The 21844-nt window shown below is 43.6% G+C and overlaps 1 protein-coding gene across 5 annotated transcripts in view; it reads left to right on the plus strand.

Annotated features, from left to right (window-relative positions):
- CEP128 (centrosomal protein 128) overlaps positions 1-21844 on the plus strand; it is a 373597-nt gene that overhangs the window by 147486 nt on the left and 204267 nt on the right. For all 5 annotated transcript variants that reach the window (XM_077463576.1, XM_077463578.1, XM_077463577.1 and 2 more), the window contains 3 exons: positions 84-434; positions 7332-7548; positions 19164-19597. In XM_077463576.1, coding sequence (XP_077319702.1) covers positions 84-434; positions 7332-7548; positions 19164-19597 — 1002 coding nt within the window. The remainder of the gene's footprint in view (positions 1-83; positions 435-7331; positions 7549-19163; positions 19598-21844) is intronic.

The following is a 21844-nucleotide window of genomic DNA, read 5'->3' on the forward strand; positions in this document are numbered from 1 at the left end:
AAAGTTTCCGTTTTACAAGACATGCTTAACAAAAGTTTTATTTTTCATCATGTATGATATTGTCGTCTCATGTTGTCTCATAGCTTCTGACAACAGACATGGAGAAGAGAGAGCGGCAGCAGTTGCGTATGTTGGAGCAGCTAAAGGACATCCAGAGCCGCTACGAGATATGTGAGAGGGAGAGGAGTCAGACCGAGAGCAACAATTCTCAATTAGGGCAGCAGCTGGAGGAGGTGACCCAGGAGGCTGAGCGCTGTCTGGCTGAACTACAGCAGGTGGATGCCCAGCGCCTAGAGGCAGAGAAGAAGAAAGAAGATCTGAAGTCCAAAGCGCAGGAGAGCCTCAGACATTGGAAGCTGAAGTGCAAAAAGTTAGAGCGCGAACTGGAGAAGAAAGATGAGATCACAAGAGTGACGAGCGAGCGTTGTACACAGGTCAGATTCAAAGACTGCTCTTTCATGACATGCACAGTACTATGCTATATGCTTTATCATCCTGGCCCTCAGGGGCGTCTGACAGGTCATGACTTTCCAGGCTCCCAGATGGCACAAGTGATGTTCTCTAATCTTCATAGAGCAGCACAGATACAATATTTGGTAATGGGTGATACTCTTTTTTTTTCCACGTAGCAGCACAATATTTTACCCAAAGCAATGGTAAGAAAAGTGAAGAACAAGACCTGTTTGTGACTTCTGAGGTTTGATTTTGGGAACTAACTTTTGTATCCTAAGCCCTAGTTCACATAAATAAGCGGTGCGGGAAGCGCAGCAAATCCAGAGTGTTTATCGCACTGAAATTGCATTCTGTTCATGCAATCTGGCACCGGTGTCCATGTTAAATTTAATGACACACCAAAACAGGTCACAAAACACTGTCATTGCAAGAATCGGATCGCATGGGTGTGAACACCCATGTGATACAATTCAGGTGCGGCAAAAAATGTGTTGGCACCCTTTTTTCGTGCTGTGTGGTGCAAATGGAGCCCATATAAAATGAATGGGCTCAAATCGCACAGCAAAAAGTGACACGTGATTTGAATAGGAATGCGGTGCAACCCCTATCCTAATCACATGGTGTGTCCCACACTGCACAAGTGTAAAGTGAACCTACAGCCTACAGTAGTAAAGGCAGCATAAACCCAAGCCCAAGCTCTACCTCTACCTTTTATTTCATTTATGTAAAATCAACATTTACTTTTAGTCACCTGTTGTATGTAGTTATATGATCGCTATCCAGGGCCATCTTTAAGGCAGGGCAAAAGGGGCAGCTGCCCTGGGCCCTGTCATTGTTGTGGGGCCCAAAGTAGCTGCCTCATACTTGTCAACTATCCCAGTTTACATTCCCTTGTCCCTTGAAGTTTTAGTCATGTGCTGCTACTAATGCTTGCCAGCTCTGCCCTATTGTTGTGTACAGATGACTCACCTGCAGACCTGTTTACATGTAAATACTGGCATTCATATGTAAATAGCAATGACATGCATATGTAAATAGCTGAGGCCAACTGCATTGATATGTAAATAAAGGCAGCATTCATAGGTATATCATGCCCCCCTGCAGTGAGGAGAAGATGTGCTGTAACCTATAGCAACCAGTGAGCAGTATTACTGTACAGCAATCTCTAGCAGCCAATCAACAAGCAGAAATGTGCTGTAACCTCTAGCAACTAATCAGTGAGCCTTAAGGAGTGCTGTAACCTCTAGCAACCAGTCAGTAAGCAGTAATGATATGCTGTAACCTCTGGCAACCAATCGAAATCGCTGCCGGACCTGATACAGTAAACTGATTTTAAGTCTAGCTGCTATTTATTGTATGTCTCAGAGAAGGTGTAGAGCGAAATTGCATGGGGGGAGGGGGCCCTAAGAAAATTCTTGCCCAGGGTCCAATCAATATTAAAGACGGCCCTGTCGATATCCCTTGCTGCTGGTGAATGGTGGATAGATGTTTCCCTGTGGGGTATGTCAGGAGAGAAAGTGATGTCACCATTTCAGGATTCCATTCACAATGAGGGAGGGAGGAGGAGATGAGCTTTGTTTCTGCACTATAGTGCCGTTAGAGATGTGAGCAAATGCAGTGAGAAGAGACCCAAAGCATATGCAGAATATTAAGGTGGTGCGGCTTTTGGTTGCCTACACGGAAATAAAGGCATTAACAGGATCACTAAATTTATATATAAAGAATTAAATAGTGGGCTATGGCGCTAAAACCCAATATGTATTTAACCTATGAGGGTCTATTTATAAAGATATATACAAAATTTATAATTAGTTTATAAGTGTTACAATGCAAATCTATATTTCAGTGCTGAAATTTTTATTTTATTTTTTACGTTGCAAAATTAAAATAAGAAAAATGCAATAATCAGTGTGTGCAAATACGTGCTGACACTACTGTGACAAATAAATATAATTTGCTTATAATAATAATATCAAAATTCATAAGACAAAATCATTCAAAAGGTTGTGCAAAATAATCCCAAAAACGTCCTTGTGCATAGAAAAAACTTTCAAAATCGCATTCTGGGATCGCTGGAAAGTCCCATACAGTAATGTCCCCAGGTAGTGGTAACACAAGGTAAAGTGACTAGTGCAAAAGTGCCAATCCTCAATGCAGAGAAAACACTCGTCCCCGGTGCGCCACTCAGTGTTGTGGTAATGTGAATGCTCTCACCAGATCATGTACCCCTGTGGGGTTGGATGGGCTTTCACAGTATGAGCCACTGTGCTGCTATCTGGATACTGCTGCTGGTGCGCTGGGGGAATGTTCACTCTTCACTTTATGTGCACTCCGTTGTTATGTACATTGAGGGAAGAAAAACATATCCATGGTGTAGTACGTTTGAACAGCTTTTTATTTAATTACATAAAAGAAAATTACTCATATTTGCTAGTAAAAACAGTTTGCGTTTGTAAACAGGTAAAACAAACTGCGCCGGCCGCTGCTGGCTATAGAAAGGGTGCACATACGTAGCCACGCTACGTTGCACTAGTCACTTTACCTTGTGTTACCACTACCTGGGACAATACTGTATGGGACTTTCCAGCGATCCCAGAATGCAATTTTAAAAAGTTTTTTCTATGCACAAGGACGTTTTTGGGATTAATTATTTTGCACAACCTTTTGAATGATTTTTATTATTATAAGCAAATTTATATTTATGGGTCACAGTAGTGTCAGCGCGTATTTGCACACACTGATTATTGCATTTTTCTTATTTTAATTTTGCAACGTATAAAAACATTTTTTAGTTTTCATTGGTCTTAGTCACACATAGGGTGGGAAGTCCGTAGCGCGACTTTATTTATTTACTAAATTTATATAATCTAAGGCAGGGGTAGGTAAACTTTGAAAGTTAAAGATCTACCTGAACAGCATGAAAGAAATCAAAGATCACCAGGGTTCATTGCTCCTTCTTTTTTTTTTTTTTTTTTTTTGCTCATTTGTTTTTAAAGAAATTAACTTGCAAAGCCTAACTAAATCATAAGGAAAACTTAGAAAATATAACAGAACAAATGCCACTGTAAAAATGTAAACATAGCCTTTTGAGACACAGAGATTGAGGACACATTTCTCAGTCTGTATCTTTGCAGCCTCAACTGCACAAAATTAAAGGAAGCTGGCAGCAATGTGGGGGTGACGGGAGCACACAGGGGGGACTGGACAGAATAAGGTAGTGTTATCTGCAGATAATGTGGATAATGACAGAACTCTGCACAGCCGCACTCCAAACCTAAAACGATGCTTTATTCAAATAATATTTAAGATGCAGCAAATTACATCACAGCAAAAGATGCTAACCTCAGACGCGTTTCGCACTAAGGCTAGTGCTTACTCATAGCTGAACCAGCTATGAGTAAGCACTAGTCTTAGTGCGAAATCCAGGCTATTGCAACCGGGTCACCTGCGGATAGCGCTGTGCCCATGGACACCCTGACGGCGGTCCTTAACTCTTTTGTTGCAAAAATAGAGGCGGTGCATGGAAGAAAAGGTGCGTGTAAACGGCCCCTACCCCCCGTCCTCTGGGGAGAGCTCTGATGCAGACTCGGGCCCTGCTCCGGCTGGTGACCCCTGCTCTGACCTATCAGACGAGGCTGACCAGGGCCATTCGGACTGTGAGGATGATTCCCCGTCCGGGTCCGGGCGCGACAAATTCGCTTGTTGGAGCACTTATCACAGCTATGCGTGGTACCCTGAAGATACAGGAGCCAGCGGATCCCTCTGCTGAGGTAGCGGTCCCTTTTGGGTCCCGCAAGCCAGCACGTTCACCTAAGGTGTTCCCGTATTTGGCTTATTTTGACAAGTTCATCTACAGGGAATGGGGTCGGCCGCAAAGGACTTTTTCGGTTCCCAAATAAATTGTGGTGCGTTACCCCTTTGCGGAAAGCCTTCTCAAAAAATGGTCAGCTCCTCCGGTCGTGGAACTCCCAGTATCCAGGTTAAATAAAGTAACCACGATCCCGGTAGAGGGGACTCCTGTATTCAAGGATCCCACGGACAGGAAGGCCGAGGCAGTGGCTTGTTCCTTGTTTACAGTTGTGGAGTCAGCCGTGCGACCAGTACTGTCATCCGCACTGGTGTCGCAGACACTGACTGAGTGGGCAAAACTTTTGCACTGCGAATTGGGAGAGCAAAACGCCTCCCCTGTCTGCGTGGAACTAGCAGACCAACTAGTGCAAGGCCTTAAGTACGTTTGTGACGCGGCCCTGGATACTCTCCCTGTTTCAAATGCTGGTCTGCTGACCAGGCATCCAAAAAAGCCCTGACGGATCTTCCCTTTCTTGGCGACTGGCTCTTTGGCGCTTTGTTGGATGCCATTAAAAATGCCACAGGTGGTGTAAGTACTCTACTCCCACAGGCCAGGATAGCTAAGGAGCCACGCCGCAGGCAAGGGCCCTCTTTTTCCGCTCACAATCAGCTTTTTCGTCTGCCCACTGCTTCGACAAAAGGTTCCCAGACTGACAGGACGTCCACGGACGGTCAAAAGTGTCCCTGGAACCGCAAGCCTAACAAGCCTGTGAACAAAAGTGCTACTACATGAAGGTTTGACCCCACCCGCGTATCGGGTGGGGGGGTCGTCTTCGGGAGTTTGCAGCCCGGTGGACCTCCCAGTTATCTGACTAATGGGTCTGCGACCTGATTTCCACAGGCTACAAGATAGAGTTTCTCTCTTGGCCGCCAAACAGATTCTTCCCCTTCAGCATACCCGCGTCCCCGGTTCGCTGGGAGGCACTGCTAGGGGCAGTAAGGGACTTGCTGAATCAAGGGGTGATTGTACCAGTTCCGGAATCGGAACACTTCCAGGGATTCTACTCAAATCTGTTTGTGGTTCCCAAGAAGGAAGGGGTACATCCAATCTTGGACTTAAAAGCCCTCAATCACTTTGTAAAAGTGCAGAGGTTCAGAATGCAATCAGTTTGCTCTGTAGTCGCTGCACTCCATCAAGGGGACTCCCTGGCATCTTTGGACATCCAGGATGCGTACCTGCACATACCCATATGCCTTCGGCATCAAAAATTTCTGCGTTTGTCAGTCAGGGAAGCCCATTACCAGTTTGTGGCTCTTCCTTTTGGCCTGGCATCAGCTCCCGGGTCTTTACCAAAGTACTGGCTCCAGTATTGGCGTTGCTACGACAACGCAGAATCGTGGACGATCTCCTCCTGAGAGCATCTTCCGCCTCAAAATTGGAGGAGGATGTGGCGATCACCATGCAGACTCTGCGAGAATTTGGGTGACTGTTGAACCTAAAGAAGTCGGTGGTTGTACCGACCCAGCGTCTGGAGTACCTGGGTTTACTATTGGACTCCAGGGAGGAGGCGAGGGTCTTTCTTCCCTCAGACAAATTGCAGACTCTCAGATCTGCGGTCAAACTACTGATGAACCGCAAGTGGTCGTCACTCCGCTTTTGCATGCCAGTACTGGGGCTCATGGTAGCCTCCTTCGAGGCAGTACCTTATGCCCAGTTCCACACCAGAGTCCTGCAGAAGGAGATTTTGACAAAACGGGGAAATCTTTCCTTCCTCTGAAATGGACGGTGATCACTACGGATGCCAGTCTCAGGCTGGGGTGGAGTGATGGGGATTCAGTCGGCTCAGGGCCTCTGGTCGACGGATGAATCCAGGTTGCCGATCAATCTGCTCGAATTGAGCGATCAGGCTGGGCCTCCACAAGGACGTCCGACCAGAATACAGTCCGACAACGCCACGGCTGTGGCATACATAAATCACCAATGGGGAACAAGAAGCTCAGCTGCAGCTCGGGAGGTCGCTCACATACTGCGGTGGGCAGAGCAACACGTTACGGCCCTGTCAGCCATTTATATCCCGGGGGGGGGGGGGAATTGGCAGGCGGACTATCTGAGTCGTCAGATGCTGGACCCAGGAGAATGGGCGTTGCATCCAGAGATATTCAAGCTGCTGTGCCTGAAATGGAGCACACCAGATGTGGATCTATTGGCCTCCCGTCTCAATCGGAAGGTGCCGAGATTCATGTCCAGGACGAGAGATCCATGGTCAGACGCGCTGGTGGCTCAGTGGGATCAGTACCAGCTGATCTACGCCTTTCCTCCACTGAAACTGTTGCCACGTCTGCTCTGCAGAGTGGAAGCCGAGGGGACTCCAATGATCCATGTAGTTGCAATTGAGATTTTTTTTCCTGGTTTCTCGATAAAAACGCAGTACTGTTGTTAATGCACTGTTGCGTTATGTCCGCACAAAGGTTGCGGTGTTGGGGATCTCTCCTGTTGAGAATACCCGGTTGTATGGCGATGTATTTTTCCGTACACTGCTGTGTTTTTGTGGGGTTAGTTTCACTAGTTCCTTTTCTCTGTAATTCACCAACCGACACAGCACTCACCCCTCCTTTTCTCTACGTTGTACTGCTTGTTGACGTACTGAGTTCTGCCTGGGAGCAGGGAGGGTTGTTAGCACAGGGTCCGCCCTCTGGGGCGGGACTAAAGTTCTGTGTATTGTGTTACAATTTTTGCCTAGTTCTCCTAATGGCAGGCTAACAAACCCATTTAGTTACAGAGAAGAGCTGTGTCGGTCGGTGAATTGCAGAGAAAAGGATTTTATGGTGAGTACAAAAATCCTATTTTACAGAGGCATTTAGTGCGCACAAAGTGGATTTATATTCTTTGTGGATATTGAGAGATATACATTTAGTTATCATTTATTTATTTGTTTATTTATTTATTTTTTTGTGCCTGGAATTCAGCTTTACCTAAATATTAACAACTTCAAATATGTAGTCACTAAAATTACTGCATATGTCTGTGTTATTAATTATGAAATGTTCATATTGTAACATAACTAACAACCCATGGCCTGTCCATCTAGGAGGCGAAGGAGAAAGAAGACCTGAAGTGTCAGTTACAGGCCACCATACAGCAAGGAGAAAGTCTCCGTAAGGAGCTGGCAGAGGTGCTGGCCAGACGGGCGCAGCAGGAGGAGGAATTGCATCTGAAGCAAGTACGGATGACCGAGTGCCAGGAACAGCAAATGGAACTGGAGAGGGAATTGCGGGAATCCCAAGATCTAGCAGGACGGCTTCAAGGTAATGCCTCTATTACTGTTTAGAGCTGCACGATTCTGGCCAAAATGAGAATCACAATTTTGTTGCTTAGATTAAAAAGTTCACAATTCTCTCACGATTCTTTCTACGTAAAATTTTTCACATTTTCCAAAAAAATATTTTATTTTTTTTATTTTTTTTTCTTAATTCATTAAAGTAATGTTTTAAAAAAAAATTGAAAGACCACTGTGCAAATACAGTGTGACATAAAATATTGCAACAACCACTATTTTATTCTCTAGGGTGTCTGTCTACTGAAAAAAATATATATAATATTTGGGGGTTCCAAGTGATTTTAACTTGAAATCAACAAATGTCAGAAAATGGTTTAGGGTTTAAGTGCTTAAACTTTTTTCACTTGCACACAAAGTCTATTCCATTGACAAATTGTTACAATGTTTATACTTAAGTTCAACTGATAAAGAATGTTTTGATTCTTGGCAGACTGTGTGTGTGTGTTTATGTGCTGCTATTCATATATAGTCATATTCATTTTTTTAATTTTGTTATGTTGGAGACTGATATTTACAGTTGTTTTAAATTCATTTTTTTATCATTAAAGGGGTTGTAAAGGTAAAAAAAGTTTCAAGGTGAAAAAACAGACAATGCCGGCCTCCCCAGCCCCCCTGTTTTACTTACCTGACCCCTCGAAAGTCCCGCGCTCGCACCCGACATCCTCTTCGCCGATCAATCTGGCCGCTGATTGGTTACAGTGGATGGATTGAAAGCAGTGCAGTCATTGGCTCACGCTGCTGTCAATCACATCCAATGACGCGGAGAACCGGGGGGCGGGGCCGAGTGATACAGTGAGTGGCTATGGCCTCTGACTGTATCATGGGAGTGCGCCTGCAATCACTTCTCGCCATGCGAGGGAGCTCGCATTAACGTGAGAAGTCCTTGCGGGGGGGAGCGGAGCCAGCCGCCAAGAGACCCCAGAAGACCAGGTTCGGGGCCACTCTGTGCAAAACAAGCTGCACAGTGGAGGTAAGTATATAACATGTTTGTTATTTAAAAAAAATAAAAATACCTTTACAACCCCTTTAATCTACATTCAATACTCATCAATGACAAAGTGAAAACTGAACTGAAATATCACAGGTACTGAGGTATTCAGACCCATTACTCTGTATTTTTTTGAAGCACCTTCTGCAGCAATTGCAGCCCCAAGTCTTTTTGGGTATGGAGCAACAAGCTTTGCACACCTGGACTGGGGGATTATCTGCCATTCTTCTTTGCAAAGCCACTCAGGTTGGATGGGGACCGTCAGTGGACAACCATTTTCAGGCCTCTCCAGAGATGCTCAATAGGGTTCAAGTTAGAGCTCTGGCTGAGCCACCTTTAGTCAGATGTCCTGAAGCCACTCCTTTGTTGTCTCTGGGTGTGGCCCTGTCTGAGCGCTGTGGAACAAGTTTTCATTAGGGTTATTTCTGTACTTTGCTCCATTCAGCTTTCCCTCAACCCCGACCAGTCTCCCAGTCCCTGCTGCTGAAAAACACCCCCACAGCATGATGCTGCCACTATCATATTTTACTGTAGGCATGGTATTGGGCAGGTAATGAGTGGTGCCTAGTTTCCTCCAGACATAAGGTTTAGAATTGAGGCCAAACGGTTCAATCCTGGTTCAACCAAAGCTGTATATACATCTCGGGAGCTTATAGGCAGAGAGTTCTTAAGCGCCCCACCGCCGGAAACCCAACCTTATTTTATCAAAAAAATATTTTTTTTATATGCCTATAGTGGAATGCTATGGCCTTTGATGTAAGGGGGAACATTGCGGATTGTGATGTATTGGGGAAATCTGAAGTAAGAGGGTCTCACCAGAGTTCCCCCTTACAAAAGAGTCCCCAGAGTTCCTCTTTACATCAGAAACTGCAAGGTCTCCCCCCCCTTACAATGCGGGGGGGGGGGGGCTCTGCTGACCCTAATTTATAGGGGAACCCTGATGTAAGGGTGACACTGCAGACCGTGATGTAAAGGAGATCTCCAATATAAGGTGGTCTCTGGTCACCAAACACCCCCCCCCCCCCTTACATCAAGGTCAGCAGCATTCCTCTTACATCAGAGTCCTTCTTTACATCAGGGCCTGCATTGTTCCGTCTTACATAAGAGTTCCTCTTTACAGCAGGGCCCACGGAGGTCGCCTTGCACCTTGCACTGTGAAAGGGGGGGGGGGGGCGCTCTGGTCACCACAGCTCCCCCTCACATCTCTGTGGAAGGGGTGATGTTTCATTGTGTACACAGTGACCTATTCAGTGTGATCCACCCTCCCCCAGGCCTGTGCAATCATGTGCCCCTCCTTGTCTTCCCATCTCCCACCACCACCTACATCTCCTCTGTGGCTATCAAAGGTGCAGAATATTGAGAGGTGGCTCTTGTTGAGGAGCTCCATGGTGATCTCAACGCAGTCCTCCATGTTGTCCCTCCAGCCCTGCATGAAGTAGATGGCTACATTGTGGACAAAAGATATGTATAGAAAAGGCTATTGGTCAAAAAATAAACAAGTAAAAAGGTACCACATCCCAGTTGAGAAATTTAGAAAAAGAAAGGGGAAGAAGCTGACAGGGGACTGGAGGGTAACCAACCCCCGGGATTTTTATAACGGTACCAAGTGTATAAAGACAGTAGATAAAAATCAATAAAGTTTAATTAAATGTACAAAGGACATTTCCCAAATAAGGAAAACAATTTTTTCCATATACATACAATATGACAAATGTAAATATACAGAGGCTAGTGCAGAATCCTATACAACTCCACAGATTACCACATTTGTATATTATTGAGCCTGCATTGTTTCTTTCCTACATGTTTCGCTCTTCCGAGCTTCCTCAGGACATTGCAGCATACAGCGATATACAGAAAAAACTGAAAATACACAAAGAATAAACAATTATATAAATTTAAAGAACCTTAGGGGACAGACAATATGTCCCCCAAAAATTCAAAACATATAATCAAATGATTGTAATGATACTTCCACTCTGATCTAAACTTGACCAGAACAGCTTTATATTAAAAATGATTAAATTCATCTAAAACAAGGACATAGTTATTGGTAGACAAAAAAGTGATTACAAAAAAAGACATTCAATTCTATGGATGAAATCCAGGTTTATAAACATATTTATATAATAGCATAATTCTCCGATTTGGAGATTATAAATTAGGTTATATAAACTAAAACACCTTACCCCTTAAAATTTTGTGAATTTGTATATTGTTTGTCACTATTGTAGATATTGGTTGTTGGTAAGTGAAGAAACTCACACCATACATATGGAGTGTGATGAGGACACCATTGGGGATCCTTGATATTTCCCTAGAGTCTGCAGAGGCACGAGAAAGAGAGTACAATGTATCTCAGTTGCTTAGTTTGGAAATTAGGTAGTAAGTGATAATCAACTTGAAAGCATACCTGGGAAAATCCAGGAAATAGCTGAGTTTGAACCAGTTGAAAATGCCAAATAGCAAGGTGATCCGTGTACTGTCAGATGAAAGTTGTAAACAGTGCGTTTTAAAGCAAAAAGTATTTGTCTATGCAGATCTAAAAAACAAAGAAAAAGAGAGAGAGAGGACCAAGTCCTAGCATCAATAGGTGCCCTCATTGAGTTTAAAATGAGGGTAAAAATTCCCCAGTTGGACCCAGAGGAACATCCTCTAAGTCCCACAAAAGTTTCAGGCTTCTACCTGTTTTTAAGATGTTTGAATCAGTGTAGTTCGAATGTTCATCCGCTAGCGAGCGTCCCCAAGATCTCTTCCCGTCACTTGCCTGACCGGCACTGACGGGACTGATGTTTTGTCTCGTGGCTCCAGCCCGGCGGCGTCTGACGTCACCACCAGGCTGCGGGCACGTCTTTGAGGAGGACTTCCTTGCTGCGCATGCGTGTCGTATTGCGCATGCGCGAAGGACGTAATCTACGTCGTTACAGCGCATCAGCCATTTTGGAACATGGCTAGAGTCAAGGATTTGCCCACAATTGCCTGTCCGTGCCTGCGCTGAAAGCGACCACCGCGCTTATCAGAAGCAGGCGACCATGATGGAAATGGGCACTGTACCCTGATCATATTACCGGACAGAGAGAGAGCTTGCAAATACAGGGAGAAGGGGATGGCGGAATAGAATTGCCAACCTCTATGTAATCCCCGGTTTCAAACGATGACAAGAGGGAAACTTTTTGCAAACAGTGGGCAAATAAAAACCTCACACTTAGAATAGGGGCAAGTTGACCAAACCTATAACTGGTTAAATAGGCTATGGGTCAATCTTGCCCCGGGGTGCCCGTACAGACTCTTAAAATGGGAAATATAGAATTTCCATGAGGGATTTCTATATTTCCCATTTTAAGAGACCCCACACCCCTTCTTCTCTACTTTTTCTACATAGAACACAAACACAGCCACCTGTGGGACCGGACCGCACTGGCAGAATCCGCCTACACTGCAGTGTGCGAGTGATACTTCCCACCACAAGACAGGACACTGCAAGCCACGGGGGACACAAATCATCAGTCTGGGCTGGAAGTCATTGACAAAGAGAGAGCGAGAGCCAGCGTGTGTCTGTTTGTCACCATCAATACCAGCATACACACTCGGGGAGGCATGGGACTAATTTCCACAGCAGTCAAACACCCCTCTAAGCCCCTGTACACACGGTTGGAGATTTCGACAACCAAATCCGTCGGATTTTGTCCGTCGCATCTTGTCCGAAACTGTTGCATACACACGGTCGGACTAAGTTGTCGAAAAATCCGATCATTCAGAACGTGATGACGTAATTTCGTTAGGATGGGACTACGTTCAGGCTTGTAGCCAATAGCTTTGTAGGAATATGATCTGAGCATGCGTGGCGCTTGGTCCGATCAGAATTCTCTACACATGATAGGAGTATGTCCGATCGAACCAGTTGGTCGGGAAATATTTCCAACAAGTTGGAAAATTGGGTCCGACGGATATTCCGACTGAACCAGTCCGATGCATACCACACACAGTCAGATTATCCGACAACACGGTCCGATAGGACACATTCCGACGGATTCTCCGACCGTGTGTACAAGGGCTTAGAAGGGTGCCTGTAGACATATGCCTACAGTGCCTGTTGGGAAATTCAGCCCTGGTGTCATCAGACCAGAGAGTCTTGTTCCTCACAGTCTGAGAGTCCTTCAGCTGCTTTTTTGCAAACCTCAAGCAGGCTTTCATATGTTTTGCACTGAGGAGAGGCTTCAGTCTAGGCACTCTGCTATAAAGCCCAGACTGGTGCAGGACTACAGTGAAGGTTGTCCTTCTGGAACTTTGCCCCATCTCCATATAGGATCTCTGGAACTCATCTGGTTCTTGGTCAACTCTCTTACTAAGGCCCTTCTCCCCGGGTGCACAGTTTGGCTCGGCAACCAGCTCTTGAAAAAGTTGTGGTTGTGCAAAACGTTTTCGATTTGAGCATTATGGAGACCTCTGTGCTTTTGGGAACCCTAAATGCAGCAGATTTTTTTTTTTTTTAAGCCTTCCCTGGATCTGTGCCTTGCAATAATCCTGTTTCTGAGCTCTGCAGGCAGTTTCTTTGACCGCATGGCTTTGCTTTGACAGCTTTGAGGCATTTTATAGAGGTGTGTGCCTTTTCAAATCCTGTCCAATCATTTTAATTTACCACAGGTGGTCTCCAATCAAGGTGTGGAAACATCTCCAACGATCAAAAGAAATGGGATGCACCTGAGATAAATTCCAAGTATTGTTGAAAAGGGTTGGAATATTTATGCCAATGTGATATTTCAGTTTTCCCTTTTTCAACTCTAAGTTTTTATTGAATATTTAACAGAACATAATTTAAAAAATATGTAGAAGAACATTCGCTTAGACATGCATTTCCTCAGTTTAACACAGCCTTGAGGATTATTCCATAACAACGTCTGTATACAATAGACGTTAACCAAGGTAAAAAGTGTGATTATATATGTAGCGCCGACTCCTGAAGAGCGTGGGCTATATTTGTTTTAAAAATTAATATTCCTAAAACCACAGTTGGGTTTTAAGGCAAATTTTTCAAAATTATGGTTTCAGTACCAGTCTAGCTGGATTGCACTGAGTTCTCCTTGAACGTAGGTGTTGCTGTCACCACCGGTGGGTATGAGTGTGCTGCCTGTCAGTGCCTGCTCATTGATGTCGCCTATGAGTGCCCATCAGTGCTGCATATTGGTGCCATCTCATCGGTGCCCATCAGTGGAGGAGAGTTACTTATTTACAAAACTTTCTAACAGAAATTAAACTTATTTATTATAAGAAGGTAACGGTAAGCCCAACAAAACCAGCAGCTCCTTCGGGGGTCAGTGCTACATATAATATATAACTTGCTGGATCAAGAGTGAGGAACACCACCCCCCTGCCCAGGCACCCCAACCGGGAACACGCTGCACTCAGGTGAGTGGCATCCCCCATACCTCTTTTGGGGGTTATTGCACTGTTTTCACAGTTTCCCTTTTTAATAAATTCAAAGACACTTCTAATATTGTTTTCACTTTGTCATTATGGGGTACTATGTGTAGATTGAGAAAAGAGAAAAACAAAATGAATTTAACCACCCACCGTATACACACTATACATATAGTCATATGGGGTTGTCTCACTCTCGCTGCTCGTGCACATCCACGGCGATCAGTGGCACATTGTGTCCCTGGGACATGACACATCCCTGACCTCAGTAAAGAGCCGATGCCACAGCTCTTCGCCCATGTGTCAAATCGCAGCTGAACACATGTAAACAAGGAAATGCCGGTTATCGACCTTTCCTCTCCTCACAATGCCAGAGTGTGAGGAGAGGAGAGCCAATCACTGGCATTTCTTTACAGGGGAGACCTGCACAGATGATTATTGCCCTGAATATTAGTGCACCCACAACAGTGCCCATCAGTGATGCCAATCAATGCCCATTAGTGATGCTAATTAGTGCTTTCTTTCAGTGCCTGCTCATCGGTGTCGCCTATGAGTGCCCATCAGTGCTGCATATTGGTGCCGCCTCATCAGTCCCAACCGTGGAAGAGAATTACTTATTTACAAAACTTCATAACACAAATGTATTTATATAAAAAAAATAAAGATCATGTGCGACAGCGCTGAAAGCTGAAAATTGGCCTGGGCAGGAAGGGGGTGAAATTGCCCGGTATTGAAGTGTTTAAACAACTGTATTATCAGGCTGCAACATAACAAAATTCAAAAAGTTAAAGTGGTCTCTGAATACTTTATGAATGAGCAAAAAAAGAGAGAAATAAATATATATGCATATATATATATATGTGTGTGTGTGTGTATGTATATATATAAAATCTATATTTTTATAAGGCATCCAAACGTAAAAAAGAAAACCAAACGCACGCTCACATGTGACCCCACAAGCTACAAAAAAATAAAAATCTCACTCTGTGTATATTTATGTAGAAAAATCGTATTCCACTGTCTGCTCCAGTCGGAGCCACTGTACTAACCACGCAAGGTTAGTTCAGTGATCTCCCCTGCTGGGCTGCTGTGTTCTGACAGTGGGACACCCCCCCCCCCCCCCCCACCAGAACACTGTGATGTTGTGGTGGGGGGCCATTGGCTGAAAGTGCTTATCGGGAGTCGGTCGGATACTGGCTTTCCAGCATGCACATCCAACAGAGGCCGGCCGAACGACTGTCTGAGAGACCTACATACACGGTCCAAAGGTTTTTTTTTTTTTTTTAACTGCCCGTTTGTCTCCCGACATTCGGCTGGTGTGTAAGGGGCTTAAGTCAGAGTTGCAAGGTTTGCTTATTCAATCTCAGTGGCAAGGTTTGCTTATTCAATGTGCCTCTATCCCCTCCCTAAAATACTGCATAACAGAGCCTGTGGGGAGATAAATGGTTAATATACTCTCCTTTCCCTGGCTTCCATAGTGCAGCAGGTGATTCTCTTCCTTCTTCAGCTGACAAAATGTTGCACAGTGCAGGACTGCCTTCATGTAAAAAATTTGGGATAGACCGCATTCTCTGAGATCTGGCTTGATGCAAAAAATGTCTCCCTCTCCTTGGTGCTGCAGGAAGAAGCCAGGGAAAAGGTGAGTATATGAACTATTTTTCATCCCACAGGTTCTTTATGCAGCATTTCAGGGAGAAAGGACAACTTGAATCTGCGGCCTTTGCCTCCGGAGGTTAAAGACCTGCATTCAATTGAGATTTTAGGACAACGTTTTTGAGAGATTAAAGGACAAGTTCACTTTTCAGTGCAGATGAAAAATGTGCATCTGTTATTTTTTCTTGGAGCCTGTAAGGCATTGCTGATCTATGGTGCCGTACAGGTCTCCTCCAAATCTGTCAGAGTATCTGTGTGCCCGTACATCCCAGCAGATACAATCTGACAGGAAGAATCCTTTAGAATTGCAAGCCGACAGCCACAAAGGATTAACAGAAAATATATTCTCCTGCGCTGGTGCAGAGGGCCTTAGTAGGGGTGGTATTATTTCTTAGTGTTGTGTAAATGGAAAGATCATGCAAGCCTTGCTGCCCATGCCAACTAGGGGAAGTCTGAAATATAATGTGAAAGCAATGTTAAAGTGGTTGTAAACCCTCTGATATGTTTATTTTTTTCCCACCTGCAAAGGAAGGCACCGCGTACTAGCTCATTATGAAATACCTTAGAACGAGGCCCCGACATCTGGCCCGATCCACGTCAAGGGAGCTGACCTGTTCCCTCAGCGTTTCTTCTGGGTATCACGGCTCCGGCGCTGTGAGTGGCTGGAGCTGCGATATCACTCCCACGAGTGCGTGTGGGAGATTTCTTCCCGGCAGGGTCTGGCGTCTGCCTGGCTTTCAGCTGAGAATCCCCTGTGCGCATGCGCCACTGCAGTCAGTGGCGCATAGCGAGGGGAATATCTCCTAAACCGTACAGGTTTAGGAGATATTTTTTTTTTACCTACAGGTAAGCCTTAATAATATAGGCTTTCCTGTAGGTAAAAGTCCCAAAAATGACTATACAACCGCTTTAAACATTTAATAGATTGATATATGTTGTCCACACAAGGGATTTTCAAATAGTTGGCTAACACGTTTCAAGGGTCATCCTCTTCATCAGAGCCTTAAAGGGCCAAATATAGTGTGCATTTGCATATATTGAAATAGATATATGAAGCTGGATGGGTAGTATACCACCACATCTCAGCACTCTAAATAGAGAAAAATAAACACCAGACGGATATAGAGGTGGAATTGCAGACGCTAATGCAGATGTTAAATCATACATAAAATATATTATATCTTTAAAAATCTCTCTCTCTCTCTCTCTCTCATAAAAGAATATTGATCTCATGGATGGTTTTTATCTGAAGATGTATGTATGGAATACAGTATATGTGTCTATATATACTGTTGACTGGTACCATGCGTATTATAGACATGGAATACTGATGATGGAAAGCTACAGTTGCCTTCTTTGGTGTAATACACTGCATGTATAGAGGGATGCGCACATGTGCAAACCCACATGGTGTGTAACTGTAGGGCCGTCTATTGGTTGCTGTTGGTCCTAGAAACCTATAGGTGTAACATGCTGAAATTAGTCACAGTAAGAGTCACTAGGTCATTCAAATGCATACCCGAATGTATATGTGTGTATATCCATGCAAGCATATATCACAATGCTTCTTCATATACAATAATTGCACAGCATCTGCAGCATTGGGAACATGTTACATGTTCCACACGTTTTATTGAACTTCTCCTTTAAATCAGAAAAGTGAGAGTATCACAAGGGAACAAAAAGATTATAAAATGACAATTAAATTGAATAATGATTGTAGTGTGTGTGTGTAGCCAGTATTCTACAACTCTGCTCTGTAGAGCAAACAAAGATGGATGTTGGGTCAGAGAAAATAATCTAGAATGAAGACCCGGGAGGCTGTTTATAATGATTTATAATTCTTTGCCCTTCCTTTTTAACCTTTGAATCCTTTTTTTTTTTTTTTCCCCCAGTCTATGAAGCTATTGCAATTCAGTCTAAGGAAAGCATCATAATAAAAAATATGAATTATCTTAGTAATCTTTAGTTTAGGTGTAAATTATCAGCAAAAGTTATGGCAAAAAAATGTCTGGAACACTTTTAGAAACTTGATAAATTTCATTAAGAGAATATATTTAGCTGATATTTTGGAAAAGAGTTTAGAATTGCCTATAGCATCATTTTAAAAAGACGAAACCAACAAATTCCATGTTTGACATGAAAATTAAATGGAAACCTATCCATTTCAGCTTTTTTTTATGTATGTCCCCTTTCTGTGCACACATTAAAGCTGGCCAGAGACCGATCAAAATTCAGTGGGTTCTGCAGGAACAGGATGAATTTTGATCCATCAACAGGCCAGGCTGGTTGTACTGAAGTCAGACGATCTATCGATCGACTTGAGTCTGTTGGGTTTTCTTCATACGATTACTGCCACTGGCTATAGCTGGCAGCAGTGATCGTTTGTGTTCTGACTGCAAATAGACCTCGTGATAAAATGTGCAAAGGGAAAGCTTCCCCCATCAACATTGACTGTGATGGGTGAATGCCCCCCCCCCCCCCTTCACCTTTGTATTCTGAGGTTTCCTTGCTGTCAGGAGAATAGAACGATTATGGGTTTAAAGAAAGAAAATTTACATAATTTATGGCCAACTTAAAGTGACTCTGAAGCTACATCATTAAAAAAAACTATCAATAAAGGGAGATTTACTTGCTGTTCATACTTACTCAGTCTATCAGATTTGTTTTCTGTATTCTGCAAAAAACCTGGTTGATCCTGCAGCTCTTTATCTTCGCCTTCTGTCCACATCCCCAATTCAGCTAGGGATTTTGCAGATGTGGTGGCAGCTCTGCACATGCTCAATTTTCAGTGAGCTTCTATGCTGAGCATTTTCTCTTTCACATCTGAGCAGCCCATGTGACTAGAGTCGCACATGTGGGTGTATGCACAGTGGTAAATGACAGCCCACTCCCTCCCTCCTACATTCTCACTAGCCAGCTAAACACAATGGGGGCAGGACATCACCACCCTCTTATTCTAAGACACAGGCTGGAATGGGCGTGACTGGCAGAAACCCACCCACACTATGTGCCCACAAAATAATAAAGATTTAATTTCAAGAATATATTTGTATGACCATTTAAAACAGTTAATTTATTTTATTTTGTTTTAATCTGTATTCCAAAGACTGTTTGTTTTTTTTTGAACATGTGACTATGCAATATTTATATTAGTGCAATAAATAAACACCATGCATTTTCGGTGGAATTGTGATGCATGTAAGCTAGAGAAATTTATGTGACATATAATTCAATGCTTTGTGGATATTATAGGTGCCTAGAATAAGCACATTAGTACACCCGGCAATAGGTGGTGCAGGACTCCTTAAACTATGGTCCCTGCAACATAACAGTTAATTTGTCTCCATTTGCGATAGTTTTATGCATAATTCTCCTTTTGGAATTTCATTTTGTGATTACGACACTGTGGAAGACGACACTTTATCTAGCGTAGTGGTTGTGAGAGATGACTGTATTTAAGGTAGGGGGTGAACACATTGTATCCTGCATACACCTAATGCTCTTCTTTGATTGAATTAAAGGGGAGCTCCAAAGACAGGTGGAAGTCCAGCAACAGCTTCAGGAGGACCGGGAGAAGCTGCAAGAAGAGTTGTTGTCCGCTGGTCGGGCTCAGGAGAAGAGCAACAACAAAATACTGGAACTTCAGGAAGCTGTCCGAGATCTAAGTGGCGAGAGGGCGGAGCTAAGCAGTAAACTGGCACAGGAGGAGAAGAGTGGCAAAGAGCTCCGGCGAAACCTATGTGAAGCCCAGAAACAGGCTGAGTTTGCTCGGGAAGAGCTGAATTCGGCAGGCAGACAGCTAAAGATGGAACGGGAGGTACATCAGAGGGAACTGACAGATCTGCGGTCCGCAGCCCAGACTGCTAAGAGCAAACATGATCGCAACATCCAGGAAATGATGGAACGCTTCAGGCAAGAAACGGAACAGCTGGAAAGTCACATCCGCAGCCTCAAGGTGATGGAAACTCAGATAAATGTGCAGAAATATTGCCCATTTCTGAAATTCTTTTACAACTGTCTTGATTAGTTTGAACTAGAGACCACATTGAATTGAGTTACAGTGAGGGGAAAATCATGTGATCCCTGCTGATTTTGTACATTTGCCCACTGACAAAGAAATGATCAGTCTATAATTTTAATGTGCACACAAAATAGTAAAATGTCCACAGGTACTTCAAAAAGTACCTCTGAATACTATAGCAGAGCTACTGTCATGAATTAATGACTAGCTTTCATACGATGATGGCATATGAGAAGAGTGAATGACAGAAGGTGACCAGAAGTCCAAAAGACACAGGTGGTGATCCTAGTGTAGTATTGTAGAAGTGCACCTCACACCAAAATCCTCAAGCCGTGCATCATTGGAGGTTTTCACTCACCAGAAAGTAAAAAACATCAAGCATTAATATTTTTCATATGGCTGTCATCCACATCATGGAGGATATCAGAGCTGTATATCATCTCCAATAGATGCTCGGATAATAGTATAATTCTCCAAATAGTATAATTCTGTTTTTATCCTTCATCATATTGACAAACTCCAAAAATCAGACAATAAAATAGTTCTTATCATCATCATCAGTCAGCAGCATTACCCGCAGTGCAGGATGGACACGAGACTCACAAACACAAGGCAGACAGCGTCCACCGCTTACTTCTGGTTGTCTCTTCCTGGCTGTGAAGTTTACAGTGAGGGAATAAAGTATTTGATCCCCTGCTGATTTTGTACCCACTGACGAAGAAATGATCAGTCTATAATTTTAATGGTAAGTTTTTATTTAACAGCGAGAGGCAGAATAACAACAAACAATAAAAAAAAAAAAACGCATTTCAAAAAAGTTATACATTTATTTGGATTTTAATGAGTGAAATAAGTATTTGCTTCCCTATCAATCAGTAGGATTTCTGGCTATCGGGTGTCTTCTATACAGGCAGCAAGCTGAGATTAGGAGCACTCCCTTAACCACTTAAGGACCAGGCCTCTTTTTCGGACTTGGTGTTTCCATGTTTAAAACAGTTTTTTTTGCTAGAAAATTACTTAGAACCCCCAAACATTTTATATTGTTTTTTTTCTAACACCCTAGAGAATAAAATGGCGGTCATTGAAATACTTTTTTTCACACCGTATTTGCGCAGCGGTCTTAGAAGCGCACTTTTTTTGGAAAAAATTCACTTTTTTGAATAAAAAAAATAAGACAACAGTAAAATTAGCCCAATTTTTTTTTATACTGTGAAAGATAATGGTATGCCGAGTAAATTGATACCCAACATGTCACGCTTCAAAATTGCGCCCGCTCGTGGAATGGCGTCAAACTTTTAGCCTCAAAAATCTGCATAAGCGACATTTAAAAAATTCTACAGGTTGCATTTTTTGCGTTACAGAGGAGGTCTAGGGCTAGAATTATTGCTCTCGCTCTACCGATCGCGGTGATACCTCACATATGTGGTTTGACCACCGTTTTCATATGCGGGCGCTACTCACGTATGCGCTCGCTTCTGTGCGCAAGCTCGTCGTAACGGGGTGTTTTTAAATTTTTTTTTTTTTTTCTTATTTATTTTAATTTATTTTATTTTTACACTTTTTAAAAATAAATAAATAAAATGGATCACTTTTATTCCTATTACAAGGAATGTAAACATTCCTTGTAATAGAAAAAAGCATGACAGGTCCTCTTAAATATGAGATCTGGGGTCAAAAGGTCCTCAGATCTCATATTTGGGCTAAAATGCAACAAAAAAAAAAAAAAAAGAAAATCTGACATTTAAAAAAAAAAAAATACCTTTAAGAGGTATGGGCGGAAGTGACGTTTTGACGTCGCTTCCGCCCTCCTATGGTATAGAGACGAGTGGGGGCCATCTTAGCCTCACTTGTCTCTATGCCCAGCCGACAGAAGGACCCGATCGCCTCCGCCGCTACCGACGGCTCCGGTAAGCGGCGGGAGGGGGGGTGGCACCTCTCCCGCCGCCGATAGCGGTGATCTCGCGGCGAATCCGCCGCGGAGACCACCGTTATCGTACAGCCGACCGCCGCCTGAAGAGATGGACACCTCGGTTGTGGCAGCAGCTGCTGCCGTTACCGAGATATCCCTCTTCAAAAAATGGACGTACATCGTCGTGCGGCGGTCGGCAAGTGGTTAAAGGGAGTGCTCCTAATCTCAGCTTGTTACCTGTATAAAAGACACCTGTCTGCAGAAGCAATTAA

This window comes from Lithobates pipiens, unplaced genomic scaffold (assembly GCF_037356315.1).
Source record: "Lithobates pipiens isolate NorthernLeopardFrog02 unplaced genomic scaffold, aLitPip1_a1.2 Scaffold_30, whole genome shotgun sequence".
In the NCBI taxonomy this organism is placed as follows: domain Eukaryota; kingdom Metazoa; phylum Chordata; class Amphibia; order Anura; family Ranidae; genus Lithobates; species Lithobates pipiens.